Below are 24,462 nucleotides of genomic sequence, written 5' to 3'. Positions count from 1 at the left end.
GGGAGGGAATGCCCAGCCAGCAGTCACTAGGAACCCTACCAGTGCCCAAATTTTGTGCACTGGGCCTCTAGTAAAATTATATAAGCTCTTAAAGACCAGTATTCTTAATCATATTATATATCCCAATGACAAATTCTTTTAATGAATATGACTAATACTATAACTGTTTTCAAAAGAATTCATTGGAAGATATTATATCATGGTATATAAGAGCACTGATGAACTTACACTGACTTGAGCTGGAGTCTCATATCTGCCTTTCATTGCTGTATGACTTAGGGCGAGCCATTTTACCTAAATCATAGGGTGTAATGAGGACTAAATGTAATTTAGCACTTTAGTAGAATGGCTAAAACATCATAAATATTCATGAAAGGCAAGCACTATTAAAAATACTTTTTTGATTATCTCCTAAGTGGCAAAAGTTTCACTAAAATAATGATTCAGAGACAGATCAATAACATCATGCAGTTCTTGAAGAGGATCATAGTATAATTATAAAGAAGAAAACTAAAGACAATATACATTTTAAAAAAATTCAAATAGACTTAATGGCTGATAAATAAGCTCATCATTTCATTAAACATCAGAACTTTACAATGAATGACTTTTTTGCATACTGATGATTAAGAAATAATAGGAAGACATTAATATTAACACTTTAGACACTATTAATGCCTATCAAATAATCTCAACATATAAGTTATCCATTTTAAAATCATTTTTATTGAACTAAACAGCACAGTTTTAATTGGTGGCAGATGCCCCCAACCAAAACAAAGCCATCATGAATGCTAGTCAATATATTAAAGTAGTCCAGTTTGTTTCTGCAGTTGGAATATAGTTAAACTTTTAACATCACATAATCAAGCAAATAGCAGTGCACACTGTATTAATCAATGACTTTATGCATTTCATTTAAAAAAATCATTTTGCAAATGGCTTCAGCCTTATAAACAATCTCAATGACACATTCCATACTCATGCTCTCAAAATAAAGTGCCCTAAAAACTAAGCTTTTTACTGATAATAATGAATTCTATCCAGGATTATAGAAAGCAATTGAAGTTTAATATTTTACAGTATAAGAGGCAATAAGTTATTGATATCTCCTGACACAAATTTCACTCAAACTAAATACATCCTTGATACATTAAAAAAACATTTTTAATATTAATATGCTAGTTTATGTGCTGCAGTGCAAAAGAAGTGACACCCTAACGTTTCCTGAGCTTTAGGAAATTAACCTTTTTCTGACTTAAAATAGGCTCTATATTAGATGAAGCCATGTCAAAATTACACAATTAAGTTTTTGGAAAACTGAAAAGATTGGTCAGAGTTATAATGGTTTAGGGTAATGAAAAAGTTTTCAAAGCAAAATTATTTACAAAATTATAAAGGATACTGTGGATTTGCACATAGTATAAGATCAAAGATAATCTACTGATTACCAAATGATCATAATTATTCCTCTCTTTTCAAAAATATTACACTGAAAGACTATGGTAAGTTAAAGCATTTAACATACCAACCTGTAGTGTATTAAACATTTTAACAACTTTTTCCATAATGCCCAGTAAAAATGAATAAGATAAAAATATTAAAAATCAAGAAAATAAACATGCTTTTAGGAATGTTTCTGCATGTATATATGACAGAGGAAGTGAAAATGATTTCTCATTAGAACACTCTATATCCTCAAAATTACAAAGACCGAGTTTCTACTTCAATTTTTTCTTCTGCTTGTATTATATCCGGATCAACATGAACAACTGGAGGTCGTAGGATAACTTCAGGGCCTCCACCATATATAGACTGTAGAAAATTCCACGTTTCTTCAGAAATTTGACCAGAATCTGCTCCTAAAATTAAGTGTACAGTGAAAGAATAATATTTACCAAACTACAAATTCATATTGCAAAAATTTTCAACTGTAACACACACACACACACACACACACACACACACACACACACCCCTTCCCCAAAAGCATGAATAATCAAGAACTTTTGGAACATGACTCTTCAGACTAGCAGCCCATATTGTTATAAGCTGCAACTTTATGGTCTGTCTTAAAAAGTTGGAGATTCTTGACAGTAAAGCAACAAGCAGATTGTCAAATTTCAGCGGGGAGGGGAGGAGGAACTGGGGGAGATAATAGATCAACTGAAGGACTTGTATACATGCATATAAGTACAACCAATGGACATAAAGCTCTGGGGAGGGAGGGGATGTGTGGGAGGGAGGGGGGGGGGAAAATCAATAAAATATGTAAAAATAAATAAATTAATTAATTAAATTAAAATAAATAAATAAATAAAAAGTTGGAGATTCTTTTCTTTTTCTTTTTTTTTAGCTCTTATCAACAGCCATAAAACCTTTCCTCAGAAAAATTAAAAACTGGTAGCTTTTCCACTGTTTGTCCTACTTTTTGAATGAGTTATATCATTAAGCTGTATTAAAAAGTGGCATAGAAGGCTAGTGACTCTATGTTCTTAACAGTGACAAATTACCAACAAGTAAAGGCTTAAATGTTCATCAAACTTACCTTGCCTGAGCATCACACTGCCACATTTAGTGACTGCGATTTTAGTGTTATCAATAGGTCCTGGAGGATCTAAGTTAAAGAGAAAAACAAATGATCAAGATGCATACTTTTCATATAAGTGCACCAAAGAATTACATATTTCTGTGTCTGAAATAACTGAAGGACATAACTGTATAATCAGATTGATTTTTGTTAAAGTCAATTATAGACAATTCTTAACTGTCTTCTGAACTTCTTCCTTCTTGTGTCTTAGCTCCACAAAAACAGAATCAGGAAAGAGAGACAGGCTCTCTCACTATCATCCAAAATCTAATAGAAATTATTTCTTAGCTATCAACTGCAGCTTTGTTGTTTTTAAAATATAATATTTATTGCTTATATGGATCCATTGCACTTTCAGTGCTATAAAAGAAAAATTCCTACTGAAACTGCAGGAATTGTTGGCTCAGTGGATAGAGCGTCGGTCTGCGGACTGAAAGGTCCCAGGTTCTATTCCAGTCAAGGGCATATACATTGATTGCGAGCACAACCCCGGTAGGGGGTGTGCAGGAGGCACCTGGTCGATGTTTCTCTCATCGATGTTTCTAGCTCTCTGTCCCTCTCCCTTCCTCTCTGTAAAAAGTAAAATATTTGTTTCAGGTTATCATTACTTTAACCAATAAGAGGATTATAAATTAAAACGCTGGAATGCATCTTTTTTCATTGAATTTATTGAGGTGACATTGGTTAAAAAACCCCTGACAGGTTTCAAGTATACAACTCAATAAATCATCTGCACACTGCATTGTGTACCAATCACCAAAAATGAAGTCTCTTTCTGTTCCCATTCATCCCTTTTGCCCTCTTCCACCTCCTCCAACCCCGCTTCCCTCAGGCTATCACTATACTGTTGTCTGCATCTGTGTGTTATGTGAATATATATATATATATATATATTTTTTTTTTTTTTTTGCTTAATTCCTTTATCTTTTTTTTTATCACCCAGCCAAAATGTATCCTTTTTTAATTTAAGAAAACACCTTTTGCCCTAGCCAGCTTGGTTTTGTGGATAGGGTGTCAGCCTGCAGACTGAAAGGTCCCAGGTTTGAATCCAGCCAAGGGCACATGCCTGGGTTGCAGGCTCAATCCCCAGTGGGATGGTCATGCCAGAAGCAGCCAATCAATTATTCTCTTTCATAATCGATGTTTCTATCTCTGTCTCCTTCTCTCTTCCGCTTTAAAATCAATAAAGAAATAAATTTTTAATAAAGAAATAAAGAAATAAAATTTTTTTTTAAAAAGAAGAAAAAAAAGAAAACACCTTATTTCTTTTCCTCTTGAATACAAAAGTACAGTGCATGGTCATTATCAAAAACTTGGGGAAAAAGGTACAATATACCGTAATCCTGCTATAAGAAAATAGGCAAACTGTTTTAGTATCTGTGTGGTTTTTTACCTTTGCATATGTCTGCCTATTTTTTAATATAAAGATTCAAACTATGCATATCATATTGCAATTTTTTTTTTTTAAATTTATTTTTATTGATTTTATACAGACAGGAAGGGAGAGAGATAGAGAGTTAGAAACATCGATGAGAGAGAGTCATCGATCAGCTGCCTCTTGCACACCCCCTACTGGGGATATGCCCGCAACCAAGGTACATGCCCTTGACCGGAATCGAACCCGGGACCCTTCAGTCCCCAAGCCGACGCTCTTTCCATTGAGCCAAACCGGTCCCGGCTCATATTGCAATTTTTTATGTATAAGTAACAACTTGTTTTTAAATTACTAAATACTGTCACAAAAATTATTTGTAAAGTCCATATAGTATCCCATTATAATGTACAAATCATAATTTAACCAATCTTATTGTTTGGTGGATTTTTTTTTTTAACTTCAAAATTAAAATCAGACTAACTTTATTTAGTTCCTTTATTTTTGCTATATGTTATAATTGATTAAACAAATTTTAAAAAATTAAAAATCCTCAGGACTAGAATATAAACTAGAATGTAAGATCCCCGAGGGCTGGAATCTTGTTCACTGATGTAATCCCAAGTGTATATAGATAACCAAAAAATAGCCTATCTAATAAAAGAGTAATATGCAAATTGACCACACATCCACTATACACACAAACCACATTTCACCAGCCAATCAGGAGCGAGTATGCAAATTAACCCAACCAAGCTGGCTGTGGCCACGGAGCAACTAGGAGGCTTATGTTTCCCCAGCGATTGAGGAAGCCACGCTTTCTGCCCACCCTGGCCTGCCCTAGCCTACACTCAAGGCTACAAAGTTTCAATTACAGAAGATAAATAAAGCCCAGATACCAGGGCCTCCACTTGGGTAGCCAGGGGGCGTGGCCAGCCTGCAAACCACCATAGGCCCCTCACCCAGGCCATCCCACCTACAAAGGGAACCTCCACCTTTCGGGGCAATCCAGTTGGACCCCACCCATACACCGGGCCTCTATACTACCTAATAAAAGAGTAATATGCAAATTGACTATCACTCCAACACACAAGATGGCTGCCTCTATGTGATCAAAGATCCTGCCCCCATGTGGACACAAGATGGTCTCCACAAGATGGCCAGCAGGGGAGAGACCAGGTATGCAAGGGAGGGCAGTTGTGGGTGATCAGGTCAGCAGGGCAAGGCAGTTAGGAGGGACCAAGCCTGTAAGAGAGGACAGTTGGGGACAATCAAACCTGCAGGGGAGGGCAGCTAGGGATGACCAGTCCAGCAGAGGAGGGCAGTTGGGGGCAACCGGGCCCGCAGGGAAGGGCAGTTGGGGGGAACCCAGGCCTGCAGGGGAAAGCAGTTGGGGGACCAGGCCTTTAGAGGAGGGCAGTTAGGGGTGACCAGGCCTGACAGAGGAAGGCAGTTAGGGGCAAACAGGCTGGCAGGGGAGTGGTTAGGGGGTGATCAGGCTTGCAAGCAGAAGCACTTAGAATGCAGGCAGGTGAGCAGTTAGGAGCTAGCAGTCCTGAATTGTGAGAGGAATGTCTGACTGCCCATTTAGGCTCAATCCCAGTAGGATCGGGCCTAAACGGGCAGTAGGACATCCCTCGAGGGGTCCCAGATTGGAGAGGGTGCAGGCTGGGCTGAGGGACACCCCACTATGCATGAATTTCGTGGACCAGGCCTCTAGTTTATTAAATAAACAGAAAATCTGCAAAGAATTTTATTTTTCTGGTAACCACTTACCTCCATCTTTACCCTTCACAAAACTTTCCCATTCTCTAAACCACTGCATACTGATGCAATAAAAAGTAGCTGGAGAGTCCTCCTCTTGGAATGCTCTGTTGAGCTATATGTAGGGAGGAAAAAAAATCAGTCACCTAATATTTAGACTTGCTTTATAGCAGAACAATACAATCATCCTACTTTTGCCTCTGATAAAGCCAGTTTCTCATACACAAAGAATGTGTACATTGATGCTAAGTTATTTTAGAACTAGCATACATGATAACGTATATTAAAAAACAATTCTAGCCTGGCCGGTGTGGCTCAGAGGTTGAGCGTCAACCTATGAACCAGGAGGTCCCTGGTTCGATTCCCATTCAGGGCACATGCCCAGGTTGTGGGCTCAAACCCCAGTAAGGGTCATGCAGGAGGCAGCCATCATTGATGTTTCTCTCTCTCCCTCTCCCTTCAGCTCAGAAATTAATTAAAAAACAAAACATATATATATATATATATATATATATATATATATATATATATATATATATATATGGCAAATTGTGCTTAAATTTTAGCAAGTACAAACTGAAGGGACATAAAAGATTGCATAGGTGAAGACGGTCAAGGCAAAGTCTTAAAAACAATAACCACTCTACATATTTATTAAAAATATGATGGACCGCCAGGACCGGTTTGGCTCAATGGATAGAGCGTTGGCCTGAGGACTGAAAGGTCCCGGGTTCGATTCCGGTCAGGGGCATGTACCTTGGTTGCGGGCACATCCCCAGTGGGGGCTGTGCAGGAGGCAGCTGATCGATGATTCTCTCTCATCAATGTTTCTGACTCTATCCTTCTCTCTCTCTGTAAAAAAATCAATAAAATATATTTAATAAATATGATGGCCCTAGCTGGTTTGGCTCAGTGGATTGAGTGTCAGCCCATAAACTAACGAATCTCGGGTTCTATTTCTGTCAAGGGCACGATCCCCATATGACCCTGGTAGGGGTACAATGTGGGAGGCAACCAATGGATATCTCTCTCACATTGATGTTTCTCTGTCTCCCCCCTCTTACATTTTCAAAAAATCAATGGGAAAATATTCTCAGGTGAGGATTAACAAAAAAGAAAAAAAATCTGATAATAAATTTTATTTAAACATAATAGCCACTGTCTATGTATTACTTGTATTCACTTAAGATACTGGTGGACATGTTGCTATTACAAACACAATGCTGCAATGAATGATCTTATCTATGTCATTTCACAGGCAATATACATATACGTATAGGATAAATTCTCTCTCTCTTTTTTTTAGGATAAATTCTCAAAAGTGGTGGTACAGCCGAAGCCGATTTGACTCAGCAGTAGAGCGTCGGTCTGCGGACTGAAAGGTCCCGGGTTCGATTCCGGTTAGGGGCATGTACGTTGGTTGCAAGCACATCCCCGGTGCGGGGTATGCAAGAGGCAGCTGGTCGATGTTTCTCTCTCATCAACGTTTCTAGCTCTCTATCTTTCTCCCTTCCTCTCTGTAAAAAATCAATAAAATATATATATATATATATATATATATATATATATATATATATATATATGTATATGTATAGTCCTAAGACCTAAGGAATGGGTACGTGACTCAAACAAGGAAAAACTCTATTAGAAATGGCAATCTTCAGAGAAGTGACCTAATGGTTAGAAGGGAGTAATTTTTTTTTTGCTTAATTTAGCCATTTTGATTTCTGCTTTCAACTAAAGAAACCCAGTTGACAGAAACACTGGTACAGTAAGAGAGGTGGAGGCAACAGTGCCTAAGGAAAATGAAGGATATTTGGAATTTATCTAGCTGTAACAGTGTGAAAAGATAGTGAGATGCCTAAAAATATTTCATGATGTTTAACTGCCTACAGTACATACTGTAGATGTAGGCATCAACTTCAGATCATGTCTCTCCTATAATCAAATCAGGTCAAAACCCTACACTGTCCCCAAAGAGCATTATAATCGCCCAGAAGTATCGCCATGATTTGACTTCAGCTTCTAATACTTTCTTCCTCATTTCTTCACTGTGGTCACATGGATCTTTGTTATTCCCAGAACCAAGCAGACAATATTCCTGACACTCAGAGCTTTTACATGACTATCCCTTTCTTTTGCAAATATCTAAATATCTCCCTCACCTCCTTCAAGTTTTTGCTTAAATGTCACCTTTTCAATGTGGCCTATCTTTATCATCCTATTTATAATTGCATCTCACTCTACCCCTCATCCCTGTACTCCTGATCGCTCTTATCCTTTTAGGTATTTTCTATTTCCATAGAACTCATCACCTTTTAATATATAATGTACAACTTTATTAAATGTAAGTTCTTTAAAGTCAAGGATCTTTCATACACATGAAATGGCTGCTTCAATAGAACAATGAAAGGCAATGAAAAACGAGGCTGTCCATGATGATTAACAAAAAAATCAAAGCATGTTTGTCTCAAGGTATAGCATTACGCCAGGGCGGGTTTGGCTCAGTGGATAGAGCGTCAGCCTGCGGACTGAAGGGTCCCAGGTTCGATTCCGGTCACGGGCATGTACATTGGTTGCGGGCACATCCCCGGTGGAGTGTGTGCAGGAGGCAACTGGTTGATGTCTCTCTCTCATCCATGTTTCTGATCTCTGTTTCTCTCTCTTCCTCTCTGTAAAAGGTCAATAAAATATTAAAAAAAAAAAAAAAAAAAAGGTATACCATTAAAGTTAGGATTTTCTGCGATATACAAATTATCCCTACAGAACTGAGATTTCTGAAATGTAATGTCAACTAATTCTGCCAGATGAATCTATTTAATTCATACCATTATCAGGTTTGGACACTTTCAGGACTTTCTTTGAATCTGGCATTAGGATGATTCTTCCTTTAGGTGTCTAGGTGGGGACTTTTTGAATTTTATATAAGTATAATCACTCCATTAGTCAATTAACAAATTAATTTTAAATGATTTTTTTCCCCAAAGACTAGCTTTATGTTTCTGACTCTCTATCCTTCTCTATCCTTTATTTATTTATTTATTTTTAATTCTCACCGGAAGATAGTGGCTTTCTTTATTTTTAATTCTCACTGCAGGATATTTTTCCATGGATTTTTAGAGAGAGTGGGAGGGACAGAGACAGAGAGAGAAAATATCGATATGAGAGAGACACATGGATTGGTTGCAGCCTGCAACCAAGGCACATGCCCTTGACCAGAATCGAACACGGGACCCTTCAGTCCACAGGCCTACACTCTATCTACTGAGCCACTCTATTAATTTAAAAGCATCTGTTTACCTCCATTCCTGAGAAATTTCTCTAAAATGTTGCTCTAAAAGTAGTTCCTGCCCTAACCGGTTTGGCTCAGTGGATAGAGCATCAGCCTGCGGATTGAAGAGTCTCAGGTTCGATTCCAGTCAATGGCATGTACCTTGGTTGCAGGCACATCCTCAGTAGGGGGTCTGCAAGAGGCAGTTGATCAATGTTTCTCTCTCATTGATGTTTGTCACTCTCTATCCTTTTCCCTTCCTCTCTGTAAAAAGTCAATAAAATAGATTTAAAAAAATAAAGTAAAAGTAATTCCTGCTCAATATTCTCTTATATAATTCCTATTTAAAAAAACATTGGGTTCTATATCAATCCAACATGTTGAAACTTTTGTTTTTCATGTTTATCCTTGTACTCCATCTTAAGAGAAACCTTTGCTAGATCTTTCAGGACACTAATTTGCTCTCCAGCAGTATTTATTGTACCATTCAATCAATCCATCTATAGAGTTTTGTTTTCAGGATATAGCATCCTTATGTATCTCCCTGAGGATCAATATTTATTTTAGCCCTAGCCAGTGGATAGAATGTTGACCTGTGGATTGAAGAGTTCCAGATTCAATTCCAGTCAAGGGCATGTACTAAAGTTGAAGGCTCGATCCCCAGCTCTGGTTGGAGTGTGCAGGAGGCAACCGATCAATGTGTCTCTCTCACATTAATGTTTCTCTCTCTCTCTCTTTTTTTTTTTTAATATATTTTATTGATTTTTTTTACAGAGAGGAAGAGAGAGAGATAGAGAGCTAGAAACGTCGATGAGAGAGAAACATCGACCAGCTGCCTCTTGCACACCCCCTACCTGGGATGTGCCAGCAACCAATGTACATGCCCTTGACCGGAATCGAACCTGGGACCTTTAAGTCCACAGACCGATGCTCTACCACTGAGCCAAACCGGCTTCGGCATCTCTCTCTGTCTCTCCTCCTCCTTTCCACTCTCTCCCTCTCTCGTTAAAAAAAATAAAATAAAATAAAAATAATAATAATAATGGAAAAATATCCTCAAATGAGAATTAACAAAGAAAAATTTATTTTATGCATAATTTAGAAAATTATAATTCTTCCTAGGTATTACAAGCTATCGAAGAGAATGCTCTCTCTAACTGACCCAAGTGTCCACATTCAGTGCTCTATCCAAGCAGACTTTATGTTTGCTGCCTTATATGATGCAGGAAAAGAATGCTTAAGTCCTTATTTCCATCTGCCACTTCCAAGCCTAAAGCCCGTGTGGTCATTTCAAGTGGCCTTTGGTTTACTTCTTCAATTTGATCCTATGTGCTTTTATAATTTTTCAGAAACTCCACTTAATCTCCAGTCTACAAAAGGCACTTATTTTTGTACTCCAGTGTTATTTTTTATGCCAACACATTATTTAAAAAAGGTGGGGGGTGGAATAAGATTAATTTGGACCATAAATAAAAAGCTGGAGCTGTGTTATTGACAGCAGCATTTTGAGGAGACTTCTTTTATATATATATATATATATATATATATATATATATATATATATATATATATATATTTTTTATTTTGTACAGAGAGGAAGGGAGAGAGATAGAGAGCTAGAAACATCGATGAGAGAGAGTCATCGATCAGCTGCCTCTTGCACCCCCTACCAGGGATATGCCCGCAACCAAGGTACATGCCCCTGACCAGAATCGAACCCGGGACCTCTCAGTCCCCAAGCCGATGCTCTATCCATTGAGCCAAACCGGTTTCGGCGAGACTTACTACTTACAACCTAGATAAATGGAACTGTACTAGAACTTGTCCATGAAACCTAATTGTTCAACTTTCCCTGCTGATTCTGTGACCAGACTTCCTTTCTTTTTTAATATATTTTATTGATTTTTTACAGAGAGGAAGCGAGAAGGATAGAGAGCTGGAAACATCGATGAAAGAGAAACGTCAATCAGCTGCCTCCTGCACACCTTCCATTGGGGATGTGCCTGTAACCAAGGCACATGCCCTTGACTGGAATCGAACCTGGGACCCTTCAGTCTACAGGCCAATGCTCCATCCACTGAGCCAAACAGGTTAGGGCTGTGACCAGACTTTCTGTTGCTTGCAATCAGGGAACACATCATACTAAACTCACTTGGTGAAAACTAGATATATTTTATAAGTATAGAGAGTCTTGCAAAATAATATTATATTTCACAAAAGGATGGAAGTAGAGAATGCAGTCTGGGAAAATAGATATAGAAAAACACTAACTTAAAGAAACCTATAATTTACAATTTCAACAAGGAGATTTCTTACCAGTACCAATCGATAAAACAAAATTCATTACCAATCCATGAAAACAAAAACCCACAAGAAGAAAACTCACTACATTGTGACTCGCAATGTTAAATACTCAGAGCACTTAAAATCTATTGCAACTTTATCCAATCATTTCATTAACATAATACAGTTCTGGTAATTAACAGTTCTTTATCTTTACCCTAGAGAGTATTTTTAATTTGAAAAGTACCACTTTATTTACCCGAATAAAAATTTCCAATTCAGTTTTTCTTCTTTTTTCAATTTTCTCAGCCTCAATTTGGCAAGTGTGACAAATGTACAGATGGTTGACAGCTGGTCCTCCTCCATACCTAAAGCATAAAAATTTTGTAATTATGACAATCTTGTAAAAAGCTGATGCTCTAGCAAATTTGTCTCCAACTTTTAATCAATGGCTAAATATCTAGTAAATAAATCCTCACAGACAAATTCTCAGTCATATTTAAACTAATGTAAAAATAAAAAAAATTATCATAATGGTTTGACATTATGTTTATCAGGGTCAATGACTGTATCAGCTTATTAACTAATAACCTGCTTTACCTGTATTTCAACTTTCCCTTATAATTACTTCTGCTACAAAAATATGTTTGAAGCCACAAAAAATAAATAAATAAATAAAAGAGGTGGCTTTCAAAAATTAGCAAAAAACATATAAAATTCAGGCGTCTTCAAACTGCGGCCCGCGGGCCACATGCGGCCCGCAGAGGAGTCTGATCCGGCCCGCCAGGTTTTTTGGGCAGTGAGCGCAGCCGAGGTGTTACAGTAGGAATTAGTAGTTCATATAGTCCGGCCCTCCAGCTCTCTGAGGGACCGTGATCTGGCCCCCACTTTAAAAAGTTTGAAGACGCCTGATATAAATCTTACTGATATAGCCATAGTCTTCATCAACTTTTAATCATAAAGAGGCTTTCCCTGACCTCTCAACTAAGAATTTATGGAATAAATTATTTTCAGTATTTCACTAAGGAAAACATAATAAGGAAATTACATGTGAAATTCTTTAAAATAAAATTTAAAACTTTAAAATTTAAGAGTTATATATTACAGGATACTTTTATAGATTCAGATAATCAGAATGTAAGAATTAGAATTAATTATCTAGGCTACAAAATCTAGTGACTCACACTGAATAAATGAAGGAAAAAGGGAATATTCTACTTAAGCAACATAAAACACAAAAAGCATATATAAAATAATTCAATTTTAACGGGTTCTACAAACTTTTTTCATGAAATCATATAGTTTGATTTTAAAAAAAACAAACCTGCTATACAGGTTATCCCAAATGTTCTGAGGCAGCATTAAAACCAGGTCTTCAATATAATTAGCTTTTCGTGGAGGAATACCTAAAAAAAAAAATTAGATGGATCTATTTCATTCTTAAATTGCTTTATATTACTCTTAAAGGTTAAACTCACGTTTTAACTGTTTAATCAGTGGCATTTTTCAATCATTATTCTTGAAACTCCTCCCCAAAAAGTTAAAAATTAAGTACAAGCATTTTTTGGTGATTATACTCCTAAAGCTAAGTGTATTTCTTGAAATAGAGAAAAATTAGTAAACCGAGATCTTCAAGTATTTAAGTTATGTAGAATTTACTAAGCCTTCATTATGTATTGGGAGAAATCAAAGATAAATAAGAAACAATCTTTCCTTCATAGAGCTTATGTGGTAGCAGAAAAAATGAGGCACTTACAGAAACAAATGTAATAAAACCCAGGCACAGATAAATGGCATAAAAGATTCATAGGAAGCCGAAACCAGTTTGGCTCAGCGGTGGAGCGTCAGTCTGCAGACTGAAAGGTCCCGAGTTCGATTCCGGTCAGGGGCATGTACATTGGTTGCGGGCACATCCCCAGTAGGGGGTGTGCAAGAGGCAGCTGGTCGATGTTTCTCTCTCATCGACGTTTCTAGCTCTGTATCTCTCTCCCTTTCTCTCTGTAAAACATCAATAAAATATATTTAAAAAAAAAAAAAGATTCATAGGGAGATTTAGAACAGAAGGAGCTTTATGTTAGTAGTTCAAGTTTGAAAATGAGACAAAAATTCACATAATGATATATTTTCAAGTTTAGGTTTCTAAATCAAGATAGGATATCCCTACTATCTCTTCATTTCACTGAAAAAAATAATGAGAATATCAATTCTTCAATCATGAAATATAATCAAGGTATCACACTAAAGTATTATTTTTAGTCGGAACAAACATTAACATAGCCAAGGACATAGGCATCTATATATATATAAAAGGCTAATATGCAAAGTGCCCCCTTGGGAGTTTGACCGGGAGTTCAATTGCTCAGTATGACATGTGCTAACTATCAGGGGACAGCACAGAATAAAGGGAGGCCCTGGCCGGCAGCTGGAAGGCCCTGATTAGCCCTGATCACCTGCCAGGCCTAGGAACCCTACCCTTGCACAAATTTCATGTACTGGGCCTCTAGTAAGTTATATTTAGCAAATAACTATATGAGTTTTTGTTAAATTCTAAGTATAAGTATTGTTATACTCAAGAGAAGAGAAGAAAGCCTTTCATTAAGACAAAAGGAATAGGAGCTACAGATACAGTTGGTAGCTGGGAGCCTCTTGGCAGAGAAAAATTATCTATATATTGAATATATAAAAGCCTAAGTGACTATTACACCTGAACTACCAGAACGACCACCAGTGGGCAGATGCTCTACACAGGAGCTGCCCCCTGTTGGTCAGTGCAATCCTACAGCCAATCTCCCCCAGCCAGCCAACCTTCTGTGGTCCCTGCCCACCGCTGGCAGACCCCAACAACCTGATTGAGGCTGGGCCCTGGGCTGGGATGGGGAACCGGGAGTGGGTGGCAGCAGACTCGGCCCCTTTCCCAGGGTGGCCAAGGGCTGACTCCCTCCTAGGGCTGGTGGCTAACCTCCTGCAGTTCCCCCCACCTTTCTTACTTCCCTGCTGGCAGGCTTCGATAGGCCTGGTCCCGATCATCTCTGATGTCTGGCCAGGCCTAGGACCCTACCCGTGCACGAATTTCATGCACCGGGCATCTATTGTGCAATATAAGCGATCACTGTGTATCTTAACTGGTTGTTGATGTATCTGTCTCTATTATGAAATCAGAGCTTTGAGAACAGAAATAGTGTCTTTGCTATTCTCAGCTCTAGCACAGAGTTTGGAACAGGTACTCAGTACTTATCTGTCCTATGAAGAGGCTACAGACTGCCTACAATTAGAAGAAAAAGCCCAATTTCTGAACCATAGTGAATGAAACATATTTAAGTTGGACTGCAGATGGGGAAATCAGAAATAAATGGAAGAGGAAAATTCTTGGGTCTTTCCTCATATGTCAATTATTTAACAGCAAATTCTTACCACTACTTTCCATTAAAGAATTTCTTACCTCCATGAATACAGAGAAAATCATTATTTGAAATAGGGCCAGGTTCAGTAAAGGTCTTAAATTTATTTAGCCACTGTCGAGAAATATAAAACTGAAGGAGACTTGGTTCCATTATGTTCAACAAATTTGATATCCTTCGTCTCTCTTTTTGTGCCTCTTCACTGCTCTTCCTATTAAGAACAATGAGTCTTTAAATTCAAAGTGCATTTTATTCCATTAGACTAGTACTAAGTGAATCTTTCCTCTTCATTACTAAATTTTATACACTAATATTGTGAATCTTATTAGATGTTGTAAATTATTCAAGAGAAATATACCGTGTATCAACCCCCAATATTATATTATACAACTCTAGGGGCAATATTGTATCTTAACTACTAGTATCCACATAAACTTTTATTAACAAATGTTTGTTAATCAATCTAAATAGTTAATCTGTTTGCTATTTCAGTAGCTAATATTAACTCTTATAAAATTGATATTTTTTAGTATAAGATTTGTTATAGTAATATCTTATTAGCTATTTCAGAAGAAAATTTTGTACTTAATTCCTACTATCAAGTGCCTAATTATTTTTATTAAAACAAATATTCCTAAAAGAAAATACAGTTGACCATTGAACAACACCAGCCCCTCCCACTCTGGTGCATTCAGAAATCAGTGTATAACTTTTGACTTCACAAATATTTACTTGTCCCTTGGTACCCACAGAGTATTGGTTCCAGCCTACCCCCTCGCCACTGCCCACCCCACAAGACAACAAAATCTGGGAATGCTTAAGTTCCCTATATAAAGTAGCATAGCTCAATGCATATAGTCAGCCCTCCACATCCATAGCTCCTAACCTCAGATTAAAAACAATATAGTATTGAAAACAATCCATGTATAAGTAGACCCATAAAGTTCAAACCCATGTTGTTCAAGAGTCAACTGTACCTTTGAAATGCAACCAAATGATTTAACATTTTCTTTGAAATGCAACCAAATGATTTAACATTTTCTTAAAGGATCATTCTGCATGCAACCTTTCACTTTATTTTACTCAGATAATCAAATGAGAGTAAAACAATTTTTAATTTTTACTTAGAATCCATTTTGAAAGTCTTAGAAGTCACTGATAACCCCAAAGTGAGATATTTCTTATTAAAATAGCCTGTGAGTTACTTCCTTACCTATAAAAAAGAACATAAGCTTCTGCATTTTGTACAGTAGATTCTGAAACTTCAGTGACACTCTGATCGTCAAATTCATACCAGAGTTTATTTAAATTGTTTCGGCAGTAGGCAATATAGTGTCCACCTGAATTTAGGAGGAAAAAAAATTTAATCATTTCAGTAATACCAATTAATACAAGAATGGAAAATAAATTACTTTTATATTCCAAGTTCTTAGCAGAGACTTGAGATATAGCAAGAACTAGACTGTACTAGAATTTTTTCCAGTATGTATATATCCTTACCACCACCACTTGAGGAAACATAAGGATAGAAAATGTAATCTTAAAAAAAAAAATGATAAAAATGATCATGTTAAAGTACTTATTATTTAATACTTTTCCAGTATTTCTAACTTCCAAGTAAAATTATTCACTTTCCTAACTTTTTTTACTTTTTGTTTTATTTTATTTTAATCTTCAACCAAAGGATATTTTTTCCATTAATTTCTAGAGAGTTGAAGGGAGGGGTGAGAGGGACAGGAGAGAGAAACATCACATCGATTGGTTGCCTCGCACGTGCACCTGTACCAGAGCTGGTAAGCCTGCAATGGAGGTATGTTCCCTTGACCAGGAATCAAACTGGCAACCCTTCAGTCTATAGGCCAACACTCTAACCACTTAGCAACTGACCAGGGCTTAACATGTTTTTAATAACCAAAATAAAATAAAAATAAATAATAAAATTCTACTTTTACATGTTTTCTTTGACTCAATCAGGTCTTACTTAAAAAATCAACTCAGATGTTTACTATTTTTAATATAATCTAAGAACATATGTCAAACCTTTATACTTACTACTTGCAGTTCCATGATGACAAATGACTGACAGAAGATCATAGGTAACAATTTGAGCTGGACTATCTTTAGCAATAAATGGCTGAAGATCCAGGCCTTCCAGTGGAAATGAAACATGGGTACTGATTTTGGTGGAAAACATCAGTTCATGTCTGAATCTTTTGAGATGGATGCATAAAATCTAAAAGAGAAAGGCGACATTAAGATTCTACTGCTTTATATGCTAGATAAAGGAGTCTATTAAATATACGTATTGAGCCGGAACCGGTTTGGCTCAGTGAATAGAGCATCGGCCTGTGGACTGAAAAGTCCCGGGTTCGATTCCGGTCAAGGGCATGTACCTTGGTTGCAGGCACATCCCCAGTGGGGGGGGGGTGCAAGAGGCAGCTGGTCGATGATTCTCTCTCATCGACGTTTCTAACTCTCTATCCCTCTCTCTTCCTCTCTGTGAAAAATCAATAAAATATATTGAAAAAATATATATATACACACATATTGAATTAAGTGTCAAGGTTAAACATTATTCTGCAATATGATAACCTCATTCCAGAGGTGTTAAAATGTGGAAACAGTGAAACATGGTACTTACTAAGTATACAGCTACTAGGTTTTCTAATTTATACTTTATATCTGCAAGAGCCTACAAATTAAGCTGTGCTCAACATCGTTTCACTGGTAAGGGTACTTACTTGCTATGTAACTCAGTATTTTAAAAATAGATAATCCTAATCCTAATATGACATAAATAGCAACTGGTCAATAGAAACAGTCCATTATTTACCCATGCTAAAAAATTTACTACTAATTCCTACCAGATAAAATAAATTGAATTATAATAAAGCCCATACCTCAGGAAACTTTTGTACTTTACAAAACTTTACTCCATTCCTCAACCTAAGGTGAGAAAAGAGAAAAACAATTAAAATAAACCCATTTCCCAAAGGAATGGAAAAAAGCTTTAGTATTTTCAAATATTCAATAAACCCTTTTAGAAAATGCAGAGACAAAAGGCCTCAGACTAAAAATGCTCACTAATGAATTATATGCTATACATGAAAAAATATACACTAATAAAACACTAGAGTCCCTTATTGTATAAAATGATTTAAACTAAGCTATCAGTAATAAAAATGTAGGGAGTTGTGTGATTCTTTGATGAAATTTAATTTTTTGTGAACGAGCAATCAAAACAAACAAACACATAGATACAGGGAACAAAATGATGCCTGCCAGATGGGAGGGGAGTTAAGGGGTTGGGCGAAAAAGGTGAAGGGGCCAGTTCTGCTCAGTGGTTGAGTTGTTGGCCTTAGGACTGAAGGGTCGCAGGTTTGATTTCAGTCAAGGGCATGTATCTCAGTTTCAGGCTCCATCCCAGTAGGGACACATGCAGAAGGCAACCAATCAATGTATCTCTCACATCAATGTTTCTCTCTCTCTCTTTCACCTTCCCTTCCCCTCTCTCTAAAAATCAATGGAAAAATATCCTCGAGTGAGGATTAAAAAAAAAGTACAACTAGAAGTTACAAAATAGTCACGGGGATGAGAAGTGTAGCATAGAGAATATGGTCAATAATATTGTAATAACAACGTATGGAATCACACAGGTACCAACTTATCAAGGCAATCACTATCTATTAGGCTGTACCCCTGAAACTAATATAATATTAAATGTCAACTGTAATTTTTTAAAAGAAAAATTAAATTCAAAAAATGAAAGTCTTACTATCTATGGCCTGCTTACACTTTTATTACCATCCAGCTTATTGTCCTAGCTGGTTTGGCTCAGTGGATAGAGCATTGGCCTATGGACTGAAGGGTCCTGGCTTCAATTCCAGTCAAAGGCACATGCCCAGACTGTGGGCTCCATCCCCATTGGGAGTGTACAGGAGGCAGCCAGTCAATGATTCTCTCTCATCATTGATGTTTCTATCTCTCTCTCCCTCTCTTTTCCTCTCTGAAAATAAATAAAAATATATTTAAAAAAAAGAAAGAAAACCCATACTTTGTTTAACTGTATTTCTATTCTGCCATCATACAGCAGATAACATCAAGATTGGTATAACCCTTCTGAATTTTACATAGATTTGAAACTGCATAATTTATAGCCACTTTCACTTCTTTTTTTTTTTTTAATATATTTTATTAATTTTTTTCAGAGAGGAGGAGAGAGGGATAGAGAGCTAGAAACATCAATGAGAGAGAAACATCGACCAGCTGCCTCTTGCACACCCCCTACCGGGGATGTGCCCGCAACCAGTGTACCTGCCCTTGACCGGAATCGAACCTGGGACCTTTCAGTCCTCAGACCAACGCTCTACCACTGAGCCAAACCGGTTTCGGCCACTTTCACTTCTTGAATTCAGTCTGTTAACATGGTAATCCAGAAGAGAATACCCTTATTTATGATGACAAAACTTAATGTAATGAAAATGTATATTGCACATCCCAGTATCTTTTATAATGTATGTGGAAAGTTTTATGCAAAATTATACTTATTTTAAATCTCGGATTACACTCTTACATCTTAGATAAGTGCATTAAATTTGTTACATTTTTGCTTCCAATTTGTTTTATAAAACACCCAGCCTCTTAATTTTTATTAGGACAAAGTTCACTACTTTATTTTTCTAAATAAAGTGGAATTTTAACTCAATTTAACTAACCACCACCACAACAAAATACCGTTTAAAATACAGAACATGTTATTAAAAACATTGGCAATAACACTTACTTTTTGCATTTTTCACAACTGTACATATTGTCACCTGAAAATAGAACAAATCTGGTCATTCCTCTCAAATGAAAAGCAAAGTATTTCCTTTGGTTCTGCAATTCTGCTGAGTCTGCCGCATGCTGACCTTGCAGCACAGTAACACAAGACGCACGTTTTTTGGTCTCTGCGCAGGAGTCAGCTCACTGTATGCCTTGCCTAAAGCGCCCTTGACCTCCCTCTCTTTTCAACCTTGGAAGCCTATCTTAAAGAACATCCTTTCCATTCATTCACTGCCCATTACATGACTGTCCACACAAAGTGCTGCACATATAAAAATACTGAGGCATCTTAAATATTATGGAGGGATTCACAGACTAGTTCAGATATATAAGACGTTTATATTGGTTGAATTTTCCCTACTTTGAATCCCTGAGAAGTTTTAAGACATCTCACATGTCATCTTATCTAGTACTGTAGGAAGTAGTATAAATTATTTCAAGATATGATTTGTGACCGAAACTGGTTTGGCTCAGTGGTAGAGCGTCGGTCTGCGGACTGAAAGGTCCCGGGTTCAATTCTGGTCAGGGGCATGAACCTTGGTTGCGGGCACATCCCGGTGGGGGGTGTGCAGGAGGCAGCTGGTCAATGTTTCTCTCTCATCGACGTTTCTAGCTCTCTATCTCTCTCCCTTCCTCTCTGTAAAATATCAATAAAATATATATTTTTTTAAAAAGATATGATTTGTGGTATTTATATCACCATAGTAGATAATGGCATTGTAGCAATATGGGCAAGTACTTCTTAAGCTCCTTAAAACTTAGCTTTTAAAAATATTTTATGTTCAGTCCTACTAGTATTTTAGATTACCCACAACATTTAGCCATAGATAAAAAACTGTTTCATATTTCTTACCTTTTAATTCATCTCTAGCGAAGAAGGCAGCAAGACAATCTTGCAAGGTTACTATTGGACCCCAAAACCAGCTAGGGACACATGAGACAACAAACCTGAAACATTATCGATAGAAGAAAAAAGGGAGTGTTCTGCCAGTACAGCAGAAACAGCAGTTTTAACAATCAATCGATTTTTTAAAAAATGCATACAAACCTCTTCACATATTCCATGAAAAAAGCTATCCACCCTTGTGGAGCGTACGCTTCACCACACGATCCTGCTTTGACTATGGAAGTTGGATGACTCGAGGAATGCAGCTTAGCAAGGTCTTCCTTGCCAGGAATTGGCAAGGACAGATCTTGAAAGGTCTCCAGGGTTACAGAAACCTACAATTGTTTTGTGTTTTAAGAATGGGATGAAAATAATCCAGTTCAAACATTTATGAGAACAGATTTTAGACGGCAAAGATCAAATCAAGTTATGATAAAAACATCAAACTGCTTTATTGTAATAACAACAGCAAAACACTTGCTCTGTACCAAGTGCTGTTCTAAATGTAATCTTCACATAAACCTTCTGGGATAACTCCTAACATCACATTACTCGAGAACACTGTGGCATAGAGAAGTACCTCACATCCAGTCATTGCAGTGGGAGGTACAAACTCTTACGCACTACTGTATTTACATTTGGAAATGACCTCTTCATAATAGTTTTTAAATGTTGTTTTTTAAAAAGTTGTAAAACCTAGCATGCGATTTTTTTAAATAGATGAAAACATTTCAGGACAAGTCCATTTAAGTATTTGGTACCAAATTACCCTGTTAGAAGCCCTTGGGCTTTACTTAAGATTTTAACACAATTGCCGAGACGGGTTTGGCTCAATGGATGGAGCGTCGGCTTGGGGACTGAAGGGTCCCGGGTTCGATTCCCGTCAGGGGCATGTGCCTTGGTTGTGGGCATATCCCCGGTGGGGGGTGTGCAAGAGGCAGCTGATCGATGACTCTCTCTCATCGATGTTTCTAACTCTCTATCTCTCCCTTCCTCTCTGTACAAAATCAATAAAATATATTAAAAAAAAAAAAAGATTTTAACACAATAATTGAAAACTTACTTCTGCATTATTGTTGTCTTATTGGGGGGGAGGGAGAGAGGGAAGTGTCATTTTAATTTCAGTAGTTATAAATATTCCTGCACTGAAGGAAAACTGCTCTTAAGAAAAGCTCAAAGAAATTCAGGGATTTAGAGATATTATTAAAGAACTCAGGATAATTTTAATATATGTTCTTATATATGAATCTGATACTACCTTTATTGTCTGAGCCCCAATCTTAACAAAGGAAATATTTACAGGCCATATAACCAAATGCAAAAAATACAATCACAGCTCAGTGCCTGTGAGCAGCAACAGTTTCCCAGCATATAATTTCATCGGCCTTATGAGAAGGTGGGTGCTACCAGTTCTTGCTGCTAAGCAACAAATTACCTTAATATGTGACCAGCGATGAAGAACGGAGTTAATTCTTCCTGCGAATGAGTGCTTGACCAATGAAAGGTCAAGACTCATTCTTTAACAACTATGTTGCTATTATTCCCAAAAAACAATTCTACATCTAGAATCAATTACACTGATGTAAACACAAGAATCACATGTGTAATCAGCAGCAGCTCCTTGCTACTGATGAGGAGTTACAATCAACTTCTCATACCATTTTATTAGTGGTTTTTTTTAAACTAGCATTTGACAAAAAAAAATATTGTGTATTATAATTCCTTCATACTCACCCTGTCACAAGTGAGACACTGCACTGAACTAATGATTGTTCCATCAAAAACATCTGAAATAACACTTCGGTATTTCTTGTGCTGTTTTTTCCTCTTTGGGGATGATGCAGATTGAGCTAGCACTGAGAAATAAGGGTTGAAATATATTTTTAAAACCAAAGTACCTCTTTTCTTTAAGCATTTTTCTCTGGAATCTTTAACAGTAAAATTTACTATGTTGAAGAAATTTGTCAAAATACTATTGAAGAGCATTGCTTTAAAAAAAAAAAAAAAAAAAAAAAAAAGGAGAGAGAAACCAAGTGAAACAGGAATTCAGTCTCCCCATCTTGACTTCAATCAGAACAATTTTGCTTTTACTTGTTTGTTTTTGGCTTAACATAAAGCTATATTTGAAGAAATGATTCTATAATTAAGCTCTGAGAGTTCTTTATATATTTTGAATACAAGTGCTTTGTCAGTTACGTGATTTGCAAATATTGTTTTGCCACCTTATCTTTTTTTTTTTTTCATTCTCTTAATAGCGTCTTCTGTTAAGAAAGTTTTTTTTTGTTTTGCTTTTTCTTCATGGATCATGCTTTGGATGTCTTTGTCTAATACATCATTACAGTTTTTCCCTATTTTTTTTCCTAAGAGTTTACTAGTTTTACATTTTATAATACTTGAACTCTCATTCATAGCTGGGAGGAATGCAAATGATACAGCCGCTCTTGAAAACAATTTCATACAACCTTAAACATAAAACTAACAAAAAATCTTATAATCCCACTTCTAGGTGTTTACCCTGGACAAATGAAAACTTATGTTCATAGAGAAACCTATACACAAATGTTTATAGAATTAGTCATAATTGCCAAAAGCGGGAAGCAATTCAAATGTCCTTCAATGAGTGAATGAATAAAAAGTAGTATAGTCATATAATGTTTGAGTAATAAAAAGGAACTATTCAGACATGCAACATAACTATTATCTCAAATGCATTACACTGAGTGAAAGAAATCTATTTCAAAAGACTACATACTGTATGCTTCCATTTATATGATATTCTGGAAAAGGCAAAACAATAAAAATAGAGGACAGAGCAACAAAACTAGTGATTAGAAAGGGGTAAGGGGAGGGAGAGTCTGATTACAAGTAGTAGCATAAGGGAATTCTTTGGGATGTTGGAACTGTTCTATATTCTGTTTGTGGTTGGTGTAACAAGAATCTATTCATGTATTAAAACTCAGAGGACTCTATACCAAGAGTGAATTCTATTGTATGTAAATTTGTGCCACACATACACAAAAATTTAAATCATGGGTGTGTAAAATTATGCTGTCAATTTTGAAGGACTGAATAATATTTCATAATTAATACTTTAAATGGTCAAAACAAAGTAGCCTGAGTAACTGAAACATCTACCTCTTTTCTGTGTGGATGCCAATCCTGGCCACAAATTGCCTGATTTTGGAGGACTTGCTGATAAACGTGAATTAACACCTTCATTTGATGGAAGGATCTGTGGTGTAGACAGGTCATTCAAATGGACATCGGTAATGTATTCTGTAATATTAAAAATTTGTGTTATTACCTTAAATAGTAAAATTATTCTACCTGTCAAATAATGTTAATTATGTTAAAGGTTTCTTCATTTGAGATTTTAAACACAATTCACATTAATAAATGTAGAGTGAAATACTTGATAGAGAAAGTGCTAAGGGAAGTAACAGTGATTTTCCCCCCTAGGAATACAATTAATGCTTTTATCACATTCTATTGTAGACATTCAGGAAGTGAGCAGAGAAAAATATAAAGCCAAAGAGAATCATATTTGTCCTAATTTATTATTGATATTTTAAAAAAGATATTTAGGACAGTTGTTTTTTTTTAAAAACAGCTTTTAAAACAGTGTGGGGGAAAAAGATTATCTCCCCAAACTAACAAAGTAATCAAAATCTAAGAAGAAATTTAGGCATAAAATCATTATAAATTATTTTATTCTTACTGTGATAAAATTAACCCTTTTGTCAGGAAAGAACCTTTTAAATTATAAATTAAATTATAGATAAATAAATAAATCTCCATGAGCACTATGTCAATAGTTGCTGTTGCAGTCTCAATACATAACATCCATTCCAGAGTAAGGGACTGTGCTCAATAAGTATTGAAGAAGAGAATTGTTCCTAAGAGACCCTGAAAGAACAACTTCAGAGATTTTTCTGAATAATGCAAAATAAATTACTTTCACATAAGCATTTCTCATTATCTCCAGCATCACTAAAAGCAGACTGTATAAATTTGGAGGGAAAGAAAAGAGTCACTCCTTTCTGAAGGGAATAAAGTTACTATGATCTAGGTCAA

General features: G+C 36.4%; 1 protein-coding gene across 3 annotated transcripts in view; it reads right to left on the bottom strand.

Annotated features, from left to right (window-relative positions):
• Positions 1-706: 706 nt before the first annotated feature.
• The window catches only part of USP33 (ubiquitin specific peptidase 33), a 59,635-nt gene continuing 35,879 nt past the window's right edge, over positions 707-24,462 (bottom strand). For 2 of the 3 annotated variants that reach the window (XM_036445527.2, XM_036445529.2), the window contains 14 exons: positions 23,524-23,664; positions 22,123-22,244; positions 20,551-20,723; positions 20,356-20,450; positions 19,462-19,495; positions 17,579-17,624; positions 16,731-16,911; positions 15,892-16,018; positions 14,720-14,889; positions 12,605-12,686; positions 11,540-11,648; positions 5,739-5,841; positions 2,549-2,617; positions 707-1,862 (listed from right to left, as the gene is read on the bottom strand). In XM_036445527.2, coding sequence (XP_036301420.1) covers positions 1,705-1,862; positions 2,549-2,617; positions 5,739-5,841; positions 11,540-11,648; positions 12,605-12,686; positions 14,720-14,889; positions 15,892-16,018; positions 16,731-16,911; positions 17,579-17,624; positions 19,462-19,495; positions 20,356-20,450; positions 20,551-20,723; positions 22,123-22,244; positions 23,524-23,664 — 1,610 coding nt within the window. In that variant the 3' untranslated portion in view covers positions 707-1,704. The remainder of the gene's footprint in view (positions 1,863-2,548; positions 2,618-5,738; positions 5,842-11,539; positions 11,649-12,604; positions 12,687-14,719; positions 14,890-15,891; positions 16,019-16,730; positions 16,912-17,578; positions 17,625-19,461; positions 19,496-20,355; positions 20,451-20,550; positions 20,724-22,122; positions 22,245-23,523; positions 23,665-24,462) is intronic. The other variant, XM_036445528.2, reaches the window with a different exon arrangement.

The sequence above is a fragment of the Pipistrellus kuhlii genome, unplaced genomic scaffold, assembly GCF_014108245.1.
Source record: "Pipistrellus kuhlii isolate mPipKuh1 unplaced genomic scaffold, mPipKuh1.p scaffold_m20_p_2, whole genome shotgun sequence".
Classification (NCBI taxonomy): Eukaryota; Metazoa; Chordata; class Mammalia; order Chiroptera; family Vespertilionidae; genus Pipistrellus; species Pipistrellus kuhlii.
Note: the sequence above shows the minus strand (reverse complement) of the source record. Positions and strands in the feature narration are given on the sequence as shown.